General features: G+C 38.1%; 1 protein-coding gene across 3 annotated transcripts in view; it reads right to left on the reverse strand.

Moving 5' to 3' along the window:
- The window catches only part of C7 (complement C7), a 42,976-nt gene that overhangs the window by 12,866 nt on the left and 16,793 nt on the right, over nt 1–13,317 (reverse strand). For all 3 annotated transcript variants that reach the window (XM_039331825.1, XM_039331824.1, XM_039331822.1), the window contains exons 3-10: nt 12,753–12,825; nt 10,689–10,830; nt 9,689–9,839; nt 7,657–7,795; nt 6,943–7,077; nt 4,956–5,199; nt 1,378–1,491; nt 776–942 (exon numbers count right to left, since the gene is read on the reverse strand). In XM_039331825.1, the coding sequence (XP_039187759.1) occupies nt 776–942; nt 1,378–1,491; nt 4,956–5,199; nt 6,943–7,077; nt 7,657–7,795; nt 9,689–9,839; nt 10,689–10,830; nt 12,753–12,825 (1,165 nt within the window). The remainder of the gene's footprint in view (nt 1–775; nt 943–1,377; nt 1,492–4,955; nt 5,200–6,942; nt 7,078–7,656; nt 7,796–9,688; nt 9,840–10,688; nt 10,831–12,752; nt 12,826–13,317) is intronic.

Genomic DNA, 13,317 nt, shown 5'->3' on the forward strand with positions numbered 1-13,317 from the left:
CAGGTGGCCATAGTTAGGTAGAGAGATTATGTGGGTCAGGAATTCATAACTCTAACCCTAACCCTTACCCGAGACTTCAGAGCTGTCTTTTTCAGCCTTGGCAACTTTAAGATGCATAGACTTCAGCTCCCAGAAGTCCATGCATCTTAAAGTTGCCAAGGTTGACAAAGATTTAGAACATCAGCAATTCCCATAAAAAGCAATCACATGCCCCCATATAATTGTTTCTTTTTTAAAAAATGCTAAAATCTGGTGTGAGATTGTATGCTACTAAGACCTGAGATTCTAAAATCTAACAAGATCTGATAATCTTGCAAGGTTTGAATCATCTTTTATAAAGCGCTTGAGAGAAGGATGCCTGTCTCTATATACAAGATGGCACCTCATACTAACTCCCAGAACACCTGGTGTAGATTCATGATAGCCTTATTCAACCTCAGGAGTTAAAGTCCATACATCTTAAAGTTGCTGAGGTTGAGAAACAATGTGAAATACAGGGCTAACATATTTAGGCTGCAAAAATCTAAATTACCACCAGAATAGTAGCAGATACAAAACACTCTGCTGCCATCTAGCAGTGATCAGGATGCATACAGCCAATATGGTAGGCCTAATGAAGTAAATGAAAATATTAAACAAGTTCCATAGACCCTTATGTATTTAGCAGTCATGGGGTAACCAGAAGCAAGATCCCATTAATTATCTTTATGTATGAAAATGCTGGGCTTTTGCTTATGCAAAAGGCTGTGCCAAATCTAACCAATCAAAGTCTTACCTTTTTTTTAATAACTTTAGGAAAAAGAGACACTGAATGAGCCCAGCGGGAATATCGTTCGGTATTTGCCACTGGATTGTTCACGTCTATGAAACTTAAGCCAGCCACAGTTCCAGGATCCCCTCCCTCTACATATGGGTCAGCTCTAATCTGATCATTGCGGACTCCTAGAAGGATAGGCAGATAGGTAGAGCATTTTAAAGTTGAACAACTTATATTGCCCAACAATATGAGCCCCATCAAAAGGATCGTTGTAAATCATGAGTGCTCTTTAAGAAGTTTATATTTAATAAAAATACAGAGCTTAAAAGAACTACATCCTTATTTTAAACACAGAATCCCAGCCTCTTTTAAGGCACAATGGACTGGAAGACTAGCAGTGGACAGCTGTGACCTTCTAGATGGCTATTTTGAAGAGAAAATGATTCTTATTGTCTCACAGCATTTGTACTTCGAAAGAAATGAGCAGAAATGTCTTACTCCAATAATATAGGAGTTTAGTATTTCTAGAATCATCCTATTATTTAAAGTCCTTTAATAACATGGAATGCTGACAGTGAACATTCTCATATTTTCCTGGGAATATACCTGTAGTCCCTTACCTGAAGATTGCTTCAAGACTTCATTGAGAGTTTCACATTCTACTTTCTTCTTCTTTACAAAAACATAATTGTACCCAGAAGTAGTGCATTTGTGCATATCTGTTAGACTGAGCCCTAATGAAACAAACAACCATCAGATAGGTTACATTGTACTAAAGTGGATTAGTGCACTCATTTTGCAGATTGATGGGTAGCTCTTGCAGAGTTATAGGCCCCAAGTTAACCCTATTATTTAAACAGAACAAATATGCTTACTTTAGGAATTAAAAGATTTTACTTTTCTGCCAAAACCAGTGGCAACCCACCGGTTTTAACAAATTATCTCGATAACGAATAGAATTTATGTAATTCAGGAATTCATAAAAGCAATCCATGGATGGAAAAGGAACTCCAATAAACCAAATACAGGCAGTCCTTGACATATGACCATAACTGAGCCCAAAAGTTCTGTTGCTAAGTGAGACATTTGTTAAGTGAGTTTTGCATCATTTTACGACCTGTCTTGCCACAGTTGTTAAGTAAATCACTGCAGTTGACAAGTTAGTAACATGATTATAATAATAATAATAATAGTAAAGTTGGAAGGGACCTTGGAGGTCATCTAGTCCAACCCCCTGCTCGGGCAGGAAACCCTACACCATTTCGGACAAGTGGCTGTCCAGTCTCTTCTTAAAAACTTCCAGTATTGGAGCATTTACTGCTTCTGGAGGCAAGCTTTCCACTGATTAATTGTTCTCACTGTCAGGAAGTTTCTCCTTAGTTCTAGGTTGCTTCTCTCCTTGATTAGTTTCCACCAGTTGCTTCTTGTCCTGCCTTCAGGTGCTTTGGAAAATAGCTTAATTCCCTCTTCTTTATGGCAGCCCCTGAGATATTGGAATACTGCTATCATGTCCCCCCTTGTCCTTCTCTTCGTTAAACTAGACATACCCAATTCTCGCAACCGTTCCTTATATGTTTTAGCCTCCAGTCCCCTACTCATCTTTGTTGCTCGTCTCTGTACTCTTTCTAGAGTCTCAACATCTTTTTTACATCGTGGTGACCAAAACTGGATGCAGTATTCCAAGTGTGGCCTTACCAAGGCAGTGAAGAGTGGTATTAATACTTCACGTGATCTTGATTCTATCCCTCTGTTAATGCAGCCTAGCACTGTGTTGGCCTTTTTGGCAGCTGCAGCACACTGCTGGCTCATATTTAAGTGATTGCCTACTAGGACTCCGAGGTCCCTCTCACAGTTACTACTATTGAGCATGGTGCCACCTATGCTGTACTTGTGCATTTGGTTTTTCTTGCCTAAATGTAGAACCTTGCTTTTTTCACCATTGAATTTCATTTTGTTAGTTAGTGCCCAGTGTTCAAGTCTGTCCATATCCTTCTGTATCTGAAGCCTGTCTTCTGGAGTGTTGGCTATTCCTGCCAGCTTGGTGTCATCTGCAAATTTGATGAGTTCCCCATCTATCCCTTCATCCAAATCGTTGATGAAGATGTTGAAGAGTACTGGGCCCAGAACAGAGCCCTGGGGCACCCCACTACACACTTCCCTCCATATAGATGCAGTTTCATTGAGGACCACTCGCTGAGTACGGCCGGTCAGCCAGCTACGGATCCATCTGGTGGTGGTTCTGTCTACCCCACATTTTTCTATCTTGTCAAGTATTAGGTTGTGATCTACTTTATCAAATGCCTTACTGAAGTCCAAGTAAATTATGTCCACAGCATTCCTCTGATCCACTAATTTTGTCACTTGGTCAAAGAATGCAATAAGATTTGTCTGGCATGATCTATTTTTGACAAACCCATGTTGGCTTTTAGTAATGACTTTGTTTGCCTCTAGGTTTTCGTTGATTCGTTGTTTGATTATCTTTTCCAGGATCTTCCAAGGTATTGAGGTCAGGCTGATAGGTCTGTAATTTCCTGGATCCATTTTTTTTCCTTTTTTGAGGATGGGAACTACATCAGCTCTTTTCCAGTCCTCTGGTAGTTCCCCTGTGTTCCAGGATCTTTGAAAAATATAGTTCAGTGGCTCCGATATCACATCTGCCAGTTCTTTGAGAACTCTGGGGTGTAATCCATCTGGTCCTGGCGATTTGAACTCATCTAGGCTGGACAGGTGCTCCCTAACCATTTTCTTGCCTCTCTTAACTTGTGTTTCTGTTTTGTTTTTTATGGCACTATTTTTGATAGGTTGGTCTGTTTTTTCCCTTTGTGTAAAGACAGATGCAAAAAATGAGTTAAATAGTTCTGCTTTCTCCCTGTTGCTTGTCACCTTCTTGCCACTTCCACCCACTAATGGACCAATCATTTCCTTCACTTTGTTAAGTGAATCTGGCTTCCCCGTTGATTTTGCTTGTCGAAAGGTTGCAAAAGGGGATCACATGACCCTGGGACACAGCAACAAGCATAAATATGAACCAATTTCCAAGCATCTGAATTTTGATCACATAATCATGGGGATGCTACAAAAGTCATAAGTGTGAAAAATGATCGTTAGTCATTTTGTAACTTTGAAAGGTCACTAAATGAACTGTTGTAAGTTGAGAACTACCTGTAATGCCATGAACTTTTGTTAAGGACAAAAAATGGGTTTAAGGAATACCTTAATAAAATAAATAAAATAAAATTCATAATGCTTACAAAATAAATAAATAATATTCATAATGCTTACATTTGCTAAATGAAACTAGCAAGAAATTTCATACTGCAAACCACTCCAGAAATAACCCTGTTTTCATGCCCATATAACATACTAGAGATTCACATAATATTATTTATAGCTGAAAACTTTATGTAGACAAGGTTTAACGAACTGGAATTTCAATGTTAAACAGGTTAAGTCAATGTCTCAGGGCCAAAGTGGATAGAAAGTTTTTAACGTCTGTAACCTAGGCACAGAGATATACTTTAAAAATGATTATTTTTCTCTCTTTGAAATCGCAGAAACAATGGATCTAGTATATGGCATGATTTAGGCATTGTGTTACAACACAATTGTGCATTTTTTTCATTTGGTTCTCAGAAGTGTTTTAAAGCACAACAGGGCATGAATGTAGCAACCTCATGGCAAATCTTTAAAGCAACCATAACTTTTCCAGAAACATGTTGTAGCTGCAAGAAGCAGCTGTAGAAATGTAAGAAAAGACCCACCTATATTGTACCAAAAGCAAACTCACTTAGTTGTACAATGCCATGACTTTAAATACAGAACTGCATATATTCAGGCTGTGGCTTTTAGTTTTCATCATAATGGGTCATTTTCTCTGCCTACTTTGCTCTAATTTATTAGGAAGGTAGAAGCTGCTGTAAAACATGAAATATTGATACTGGCACAGAGCTGTGCAGTAGAACATAAATACAGAGAGTTTCAAAACTATACTAATATGTGTAACCACCTACAAAAGCTCTTCCCACCTCAACCTACCCCCAATAAAAATAGTGAACTCCAAGACAAAATGATCACGTTTCTCCTTGACTTGTAAAAGAAGCCTGAACCAAACCAGTAAGAATCCAAAACCACATGCAAAAATAGAAGACATTTCACTCATAAAGCCTTGGTGTTGACAAATGAGTACAGTAAATGTTACCTCTTGAGCTAGCTTTATTTTTAGAGACATGAAAAATGGCTTTGTAATATCCTCCCAAAGATCCAGAATGCAGGAAGTGCGTTCCATAAAGTTCAATTAGTTGGTGATATGCATTATACTCATAGAAAGAGGGCAGTCTAGAAAGCTCTTGCCAGAAGGACTCCGCAAGGTTTAAAAATGTGGGTTGATTGTTGAGGAACTGTGCAACTTCCACTGAATTTTCAATCACCATAAGATAGTTACTCTGGAAAGATAAGACACAAATCAGGCAGCTCTTTTTCACAAGCATACAAAGAGGATAGACATGTCAATTGAATGGTACACTGCATGTACCATACTCGGGTCATAGTGTCAACCTGCACTCTTCAAAATTCAGTTATTGGAGCCTGCTATCCTGCATGTGCTATTCAGTAATATACAAACAGAGTCTTGTACATAGAACTTTGAAGTTTACAGGCAAATATCTGCATTTGTCTCAAGTTAGTCACATAAAACTCACCTCAGCCTATCAGTGGTTCAAAATGAACCTAACCTCTCCTCTCCTCTCCCAATGGCAGTCCCCAACCTTTCTAACTTGGCAGCCCGGCCCAGCATGGGAGAGGCGTGTGAGTGGCAGGCACCTGCAAACAGCTTCATTTGAGCGAATGGTGTGTGCACACGCCCTCCATTCTCATGAATGGAGCTTCATGTGAGCGGAGGGTGCTTGCATTGGTGCATGAAGCTCCATTCGCGCGAGTGCAACTTCGTATGTGAGAGCCAGTGCCCTCTGCTCGCACGAGTGGAGCTTTTCAGCTTGCCCATTTCTCCCATGGCCAGGTTTCAAACAGAGAGTTGGGAACTCCTGCTCTAGAATCAAGACCCAAAGACCAGTCCAAATGCTCTCAGCAACTGATACCATTCTTATTTTTTCATGCATATCTTGAACTTAATCTCTGTTAGAGTTATTAATGACCTGATATTAGAGATTTGTGAGACAATGAAAGGAAAATGTTGCTTCGTCTTCTTGCTGTCCAGAACACTGTTTATGACCGAGTACATATTAGAGTAAGTATTAGGCATATAGGAGGGCTTCTGGTCTTTCATGAACAAATGGATAATTATTTGTGGTTACATAGTTTACTACATGCTTTCTTGATTCAAGTCAATCTTGATTATTTGATCCAATGAGCATGTAATTTCTCTGTTTTTTTAAGATATAATTTCCAGTTTTGTATTTATGCTATTCTCTTAGAAAATGGTTTGAGATTCACATAATGTGAATAGCCAACATGACGATGATGATGATAGACTATGATGTCAGCCTTCCAGATAGATTACACTAATTCTACTTCATTGTAAGGCTTCCTAAATAAAATCTTGCAGGACTGAAAGCACATATCCTTTACAGCCCAAGAAGCTAGGGAGGTCCCTTCTGAGTCTCTTGCTCTGCCTACTACCAGTTTCTGGCTATGCCTTATTTGACCATTCTCTTGGCAGCATACCATCACCCCATCTTCCATATACTATTATAGATGACTGATTCTAGCAGAATCATTGGAAACAGCTTCTGTTAATAGAATAGGAGAGGATACGCTCCTTTCTGCACCTCTCTACCATCACTAAAGCAACCCCCAAATCTGTTGCAGATCATTCCATTTCCAGACCATATTTTTGATATTTGTTAGAAAATGAAGAACGCCCCTTTGCATTCACTAGCAGTTTAGTCAATTTCACATTAGGTGTAATACTTGATTAGTAAGGAAGCTGATTATTTCTTTTCTAGAGCCTCTCTTGAATGCAAAATGGGTCCTGCTGCCAGCAAAATGGAAACAGTTCTTGGCCTAAACATATTAGCTGAACTTGTATTTTGCTACAAGAGCCGACTTCAGATTGTTCTGAGTAATTTTGAAGATAATGTAAAGCTCTAAAAGACACCACCTCTCCTCCAAAGATAAGTCCGCTTCACTTTTCTGTCACTAGAGAAGGAAGAAAGCAAAGCAACACATACCTCTGAATGGTCTTTTGCATATTCTTTTTCTCTGTAGTCATGGAAATCATTTCCATTAGCGCGACCCTCTGTCTCTTTCATATAGGACCAGCTACTGTTGTAAAATTCAGTATTGAATTCATTCTCAATTTTCACCTGTACAAAGAAAAAAAAGATATTTGATGACTCATTAAAAACAATACTGTTACATTCTGGCTCTTGAAATGAATATAGATTGCCTCCATAATGCAGCTTTTGTCAAGATGAAATACTGCTGATATAAATGCTACAGGTGCTCCTAGAATTTGCAGCAAGCATCCTGTCTGGAAATATTGGGAGCTATTAATTCAAATACATCTGGAAGTTGCTGAATTGGAATAACACCAAATTAACTCCAGTCAATAAATGCAAATTTCCTCCTATTTTTTTATGACCACTGCCAGATGGGCAACCCAGATGGTGCCTAATGGTAATAATACAAGTGGTGAGATGTTGGGTTAAAAAAGTATTCAACCAATGGAAACAAGAAACAGTTATGTGGAAAAAAAACCTCCTATTCTTACTAAAGATATTAGTAGCTGCTGGTAGGAAGAGGTTGGATTAGCTCTTTATCAGGCTGTAGATAGCAGCTCCATATAGTCCTAACACAACATCTCTGATGTCAGATGGTATCTTTTAATGTCTGGTCATGGATAGATTAGAAATATATCAATAAGGAAAATAAACTAATCACACCTCAAATGTATAAGCAAGGACATTTTCACTCAGCCGATAATATTCTCTCCGGTCACCGCTGAAGACCTTCCGACATTGGCCACCAAAACTCTTAGTGTCAATGACCATACCTTTCATTTCACCAGTAAGGGCATCAAAGCTGCAAGCAAATAAAGTTATAATGTAACTATAAGTGCAACATCTAGAATGTGCGCTCTGGAACTAATCATTGATACATCTACAGTTAAACTATGGACAGAACAAGACAGCCATGATGAAGTTCTGTAAGCCACAAAGCTGATAGCATATAACAGCATGCTACATAAAGAGGAACGGAATTGCTCTCTGTATCTTATAATACTAAAACATTTTAATCTCTATGGCAACTGTCTTTGATAAGCTACATTTTAATCCCAAATTAACATAACAATGGCCAATCTCCTCTCATCTTTTTATTCAAATGAAGCCATCCACAAGGCCACAGTAATGCATAAAGCGTATAATTTATAGGCTTTGAAATAATATCCTAGCCTTTGTGCTGAAGTACCAATCACTCCATTAAGATCAACCGGCCAAGAGACTGGAGAAAAGCAGTAGCTATTTATGAATATCTCTGCTTCTGCAAAAACATGCTTAACCATGGTTTATTGAACAATCCCCAAATAACTGAGTTTATACAACATGCTGTATATCATGTCTTACAAACCATGGTAGCTGAGTGTACACCACATGCCAAACAACCAAAGCCAAGTGACCCCATTATTGCTCTGTATGATATGTCAATCCAGCAAAGGGGCAATCCAGAATAAAAGGCCCAAGCATTTCAGATGATATTTTTACCGGTTCTCTTCCTTCTTATAGGATCTATAATTGCTTTCCCCAATCTAGATGTCTTCCAAATATCTCAGCTAATTCCCTGAAATCTATTAGAGAATTCTGAGAATTAAAACATGCAAGTGGTAGGCATCCAGGTTGAACAAGATTGGCCTAATAAAAATTCACTGCCAAAAATATGAGTGCAACTGGCTGCTCAGTTTATGGAATTTGCTAAGTGAACTGAACAATTATTGAGCTATTTCCATACTGCTCTTACATATCTGAGCATTCACTTTCCTGCCTAAATCTTTTTTGACTTCAGGTTGGCGATTGTGGCTCAATTCAGACAGAAATGTTCTTCTTTCCTTCTATAAATAAAATATCAGAATAACCAGATAAAATGTTTTATTAAAACACAATGATGTGTTAAATGATCCTTAACATGATAGCCTAACATAACATGAAAACCCAACTTCAGTCCCTCAACTAAGGTTGCATAGGTTGAGGAGATGTTATGATCTAATTGTCCAGAAATTCCAACCTGGGAAAACAGTATCTGTTCTAGAAAAAAAATAAGGAATGGAATTTCTCTTTAGTCACAGTAGTAACAAAGAAACTAATGTGGATTATTACAGACTATCCTAAATTGTAAATATTGGATAGAGATGTGCAGATGTATATAAAAAGAACTGATGCTCTCAGTATGGAAATTGGCTTGAATTGCACCACAAAGAGATTCTGCAGGCTTAGGCAAAATGATATGCTTTGACTTCAGCCTTTAGCATGCTACTAATTCTCAACATAGGAAAATATATATTATTTATTTTATTCAACTTAGGTGCCGATCAACTCCAGTTGCTTACAACATTAAAAAAAAACCACAATACTTTACCATCCAAAAAGCATATCACAGGGACAAAAGGACAAATTTGGTCAACAACACATGTCAAAAATCAAAAGGGGCTCCAACCATTCCAATCAAATCTGATCTGAGTCTTCCTCCAATGGTGCTCCAGATGTCTCTTCTAGTACTTCATCTCCAAGAACTCCTTGTTAAACCAAGGATCATACACAGGGAGAAGCTGAATAAGTATTGGTTGAAAGAATTAAGTGGTCACGATTAATTGTAATAATTAATATAGTAATTATTAAACATGCTGCCCAGAGTTCCTCAACAAGGGATTGGTAAGTAAAAAGTATAACTTTTTCGTTCAGAAGAACAACAAAAGCAAATTACCCTCTTCCTGTAAGCATTACATTAGGAGGTGATCTAAGTGGGGGCTTCTCGTCACATATTTTCTTGACTTCTTCACAGTTATCTTCATCAGAGCCACCTTCCAGGCAATCTTGATCTCCATTGCACATCAATGATTTGCGAATGCATTGTCCTATTACCATAAAAATAGACAATAGTGATAGGTAAGATCTATAAGGAAAACCAGAATTGATGAATAAATTGACCTCATAAAAACACAGTGTTGTTTGATATCTTGCTCCGGTGTTTTGGCACTGGATGTCAACGCTGCAAGTATTTTATATTCTTGCTTTTGACAATATGCAGAATTGTCTGGTAAATGTGGGGTTGATGAGGAGCAGAGGGGGCATTGGGGGTGGGGCCCGGGAAGGAGAGAGGAAGAGGGCATCTGACCTTCACACTAATTGGATAATGTGAGGTATGGCGGCTGGTTTGGGGAGGGAACATGCTGGTGATTTGGCTGCTCAGGGGAAGAGAGCTTGAATCCTGGCGTCCCTCCGTTGTGCCTGTGCCGACATTTTGTAGCAATAAAAGACTTTGGGGAGAATAAATGCCTGGAGGTTCTTTGGAATGTTTCATTAGCCAGAACCACAACCCTGGGGCTTATTCAATGGTCCCTCTACCACAATCTGACAAACAAAGCTGAAATGTAATTCTGTTAGATAATTTTCTCTACTGTTTCTTATTTACTTCCATTTTCTGTCACTACAGAGCTATCTTTAAGAGATGACCAGGCTGAGCCCGAAGGAGGGGGGTCAAACATGTCACAAGTCCCTTTGTGCCCGCAAGAGATCTAAATCCATCCCACATTGAATGCCTTCTTAATTCCCGTTCATTTCCCTTGACCATTAGTAGCACAAATTTTTGCAGAGAGCTTAAGTTTGCAATAAATCTTTACCCTCATTTGAATTGCCCGAATGTTCCGATTTTCCCTAGCACTTGACACAATAAGCCAGTCACTTAAACTCTTTAAGCTGTATACCTGAAGAACATCTGAAACGGTCACCACATCCTTCTTCTGTTGGGCAGCCTCTTGTGGGAACACATGCACGAGTTTCAAATGAATTTCCTGAGCATGGATTTCCTTCAAACTGTCCATAAGTTGCTATACTTCGCCTGCGAATCTAAACCATAACACATTAATTTAGGATTGAAAAGGAGTGTTTTCAGTGAGAATATTCTCTTGGGCCTAATTCATCATGACACATGCTGATGGTTAGTGAGTTCTGGGAATAAGCATTTTTTTTCTTCTTCCACATTCTTTCTTTCTTTCTTTCTTCCACATTATAATTCTTTCTGAACCCTCCCTGTTGTTTGTATTAGTCCTGTTGCTGAGAGAGAGAAAAAAGAAAACGTAGAAAAAAAGCGTGCTTGTCTCTATTTTGAAAGTGGTATATGTCTATGTAAAATTACATACCCATCAAAATTAGGGACCAGTCACTTATTAAGAATTCATGTCAGAATAATGATAACTATACAGCCTTCTACAGCTTGACAGTCTGATGGATTGGATTTGAAATTATGGAATTCCACAACTAATTTTTTTCCTGGTTGAAAAAAAAATTGCCCTAGACAAGGAATCTGATTTTGCATGTTAGCTCTGTCTGTAATTTAATGGCCAGAGCAGCAAGCAGAGGGATACCTCAATTTCTGCACTTGCAGCTTGCTCCTGTAAACACATATCCAGAGAGTCTTAGTTAAAAGCCTGATACTGGGGAGAAGAGAGAGAAAATGAAAAAGAAAAAAAAGAGGATAATGAAATAAGTTGAAAGAACACAACATACCAGAAAATTCAGAAAAAAAATCTACTGTATATGTATTGTATCAATAATCAGCTGAAAATATAAATTAATCAGAATAGAGCTGGAAGGGACCTGGGACGTCTTCCAGTCCAACCCCCTGCTCAACAGGAGACCTTATACCATTTCGGACAGGTGGCTATCCAGTCTTTTTTAAAAAAAACCTCCAGTGATGGAGCACTCACAATGTCTGAAGGCAAGCTGTTCCACTGGCTAATTGTTCTAACTGTCAGGAAGTTTCTCCTTAATTCCAGGTTGCTTCTCTCCTTGATTAGTTTCCATCCATTGTTTCTTGTCTTGCCTTCTGGTGCTTTGGAAAATAAGTTGATCCCCCCTTCTTTGTGGTGGCCCCATAAATATGAGTAAAATGGTTTACTCATAGAGTATAATGAATATAATATTTAAGGCAACACAAAGATGCCCCTTGGACAATTCTCTAAAGTATGACTTCTTGTTATACTTAGAAGTACTATATATTGTTGCAATTAACAAAGGCAACTTATTACCAGTACTTATTGTTTGTCAAAAGGGAATACTAAAAAAGAAATGTAAGCTCATAGAGGGTAGAGCTGTAAGCAAATAAAAGTTTTTTTACATTGCATATTATCAGTGGCATTTCAATCTTAGCTTCCATTTTTTTTTTTTTTTTTTTACTTTCTGGATAGTACCCTGATATGATAGCTTCAACACTAGTTTTAACTCGCAAGTGCTAAACAATACCGTACCACTAAGCCTTAATTTAGCATCTCCAGTACAGGTAGTCCTTGACTTACAATAGTTTGTTTGGTGACCGTTCAAAGTTATGACAGCACTGAAAAAAGTGACTTATGACCATTTTTTACACTTATGACAGTTGCAGCATCCTCATGATCTCATGAACAAAATTCAGATGCTTGGCAACTGACTCATATTTATGACGGTTGCCGTGTCCTGGGGTCACATGATCCCCTTATGCGACCTTCTGACAAGCAAAGTCAATGGGGTGCCAGATGCACTTAACAACCGTGTTACTAACTGTACAACTGCAGTGAGTCACTTAACAACTGTAGCAAGAAAGGTCATGAAATGGGGTAAAACTCACTTAATGAATGTCTCACTTAGCAACAGAAATTTTGGGCTCAATTGTGGTTGTAAGTCAAGGACCACCTGTATATAATCTTCTAAGAGTCCAGAAATATAAATCAGCTCATGATTTTGGAGAAAGTTCCAAGCAATTAGATATGCAGAAAATGTTTATAATACTATACCTGTGTTTTAGTACAGCCATCACACTCTGACCAAGGACCATATGGATTCCATCTGCAGTGGACTGGATAAATGCTATTGGATATTATGTATGGAAAAAGAAAAAAAATATTGTCACTTATTGCAGCATTGAGAGAAGAGATATATCACAATAACAGAGTGCTATAAGATTTTTCATTGAAAAAGTCCTGAATTGGGAAAACCTCCTGATTGAAAAATTAAAAAGTTGTTGCCATTAGGTCTTAACATTAGCTATTTCTAGCTTTTACCTGAGGTTTAACTACAAATTTCTAGATACTTCCCACCTATCTATATAAATCTGGAAGTCTGAAAAGGTTAGTCAAATAAATATGGTGACCATGCTATAGAATTATTCCTAATAATTTGAAATAAAACAATAAAAAACGATAAAACCCTAAGTTAAACCATCCTACTTACAGGGTTATTTATATAGGAACAATCTTCATTTTCTAAAAAAAATCCTCATAATGTAGTACTGGATCAATGTTTGAGACAATAAGGGGAAAAAGCCAGTAATTTTTTTTCACTACCACCAGAATGTAATTT

Source organism: Crotalus tigris, unplaced genomic scaffold, assembly GCF_016545835.1.
Source record: "Crotalus tigris isolate CLP2741 ecotype Arizona unplaced genomic scaffold, ASM1654583v1 scf7180000024438.1716836, whole genome shotgun sequence".
Lineage (NCBI taxonomy): Eukaryota > Metazoa > Chordata > Lepidosauria > Squamata > Viperidae > Crotalus > Crotalus tigris.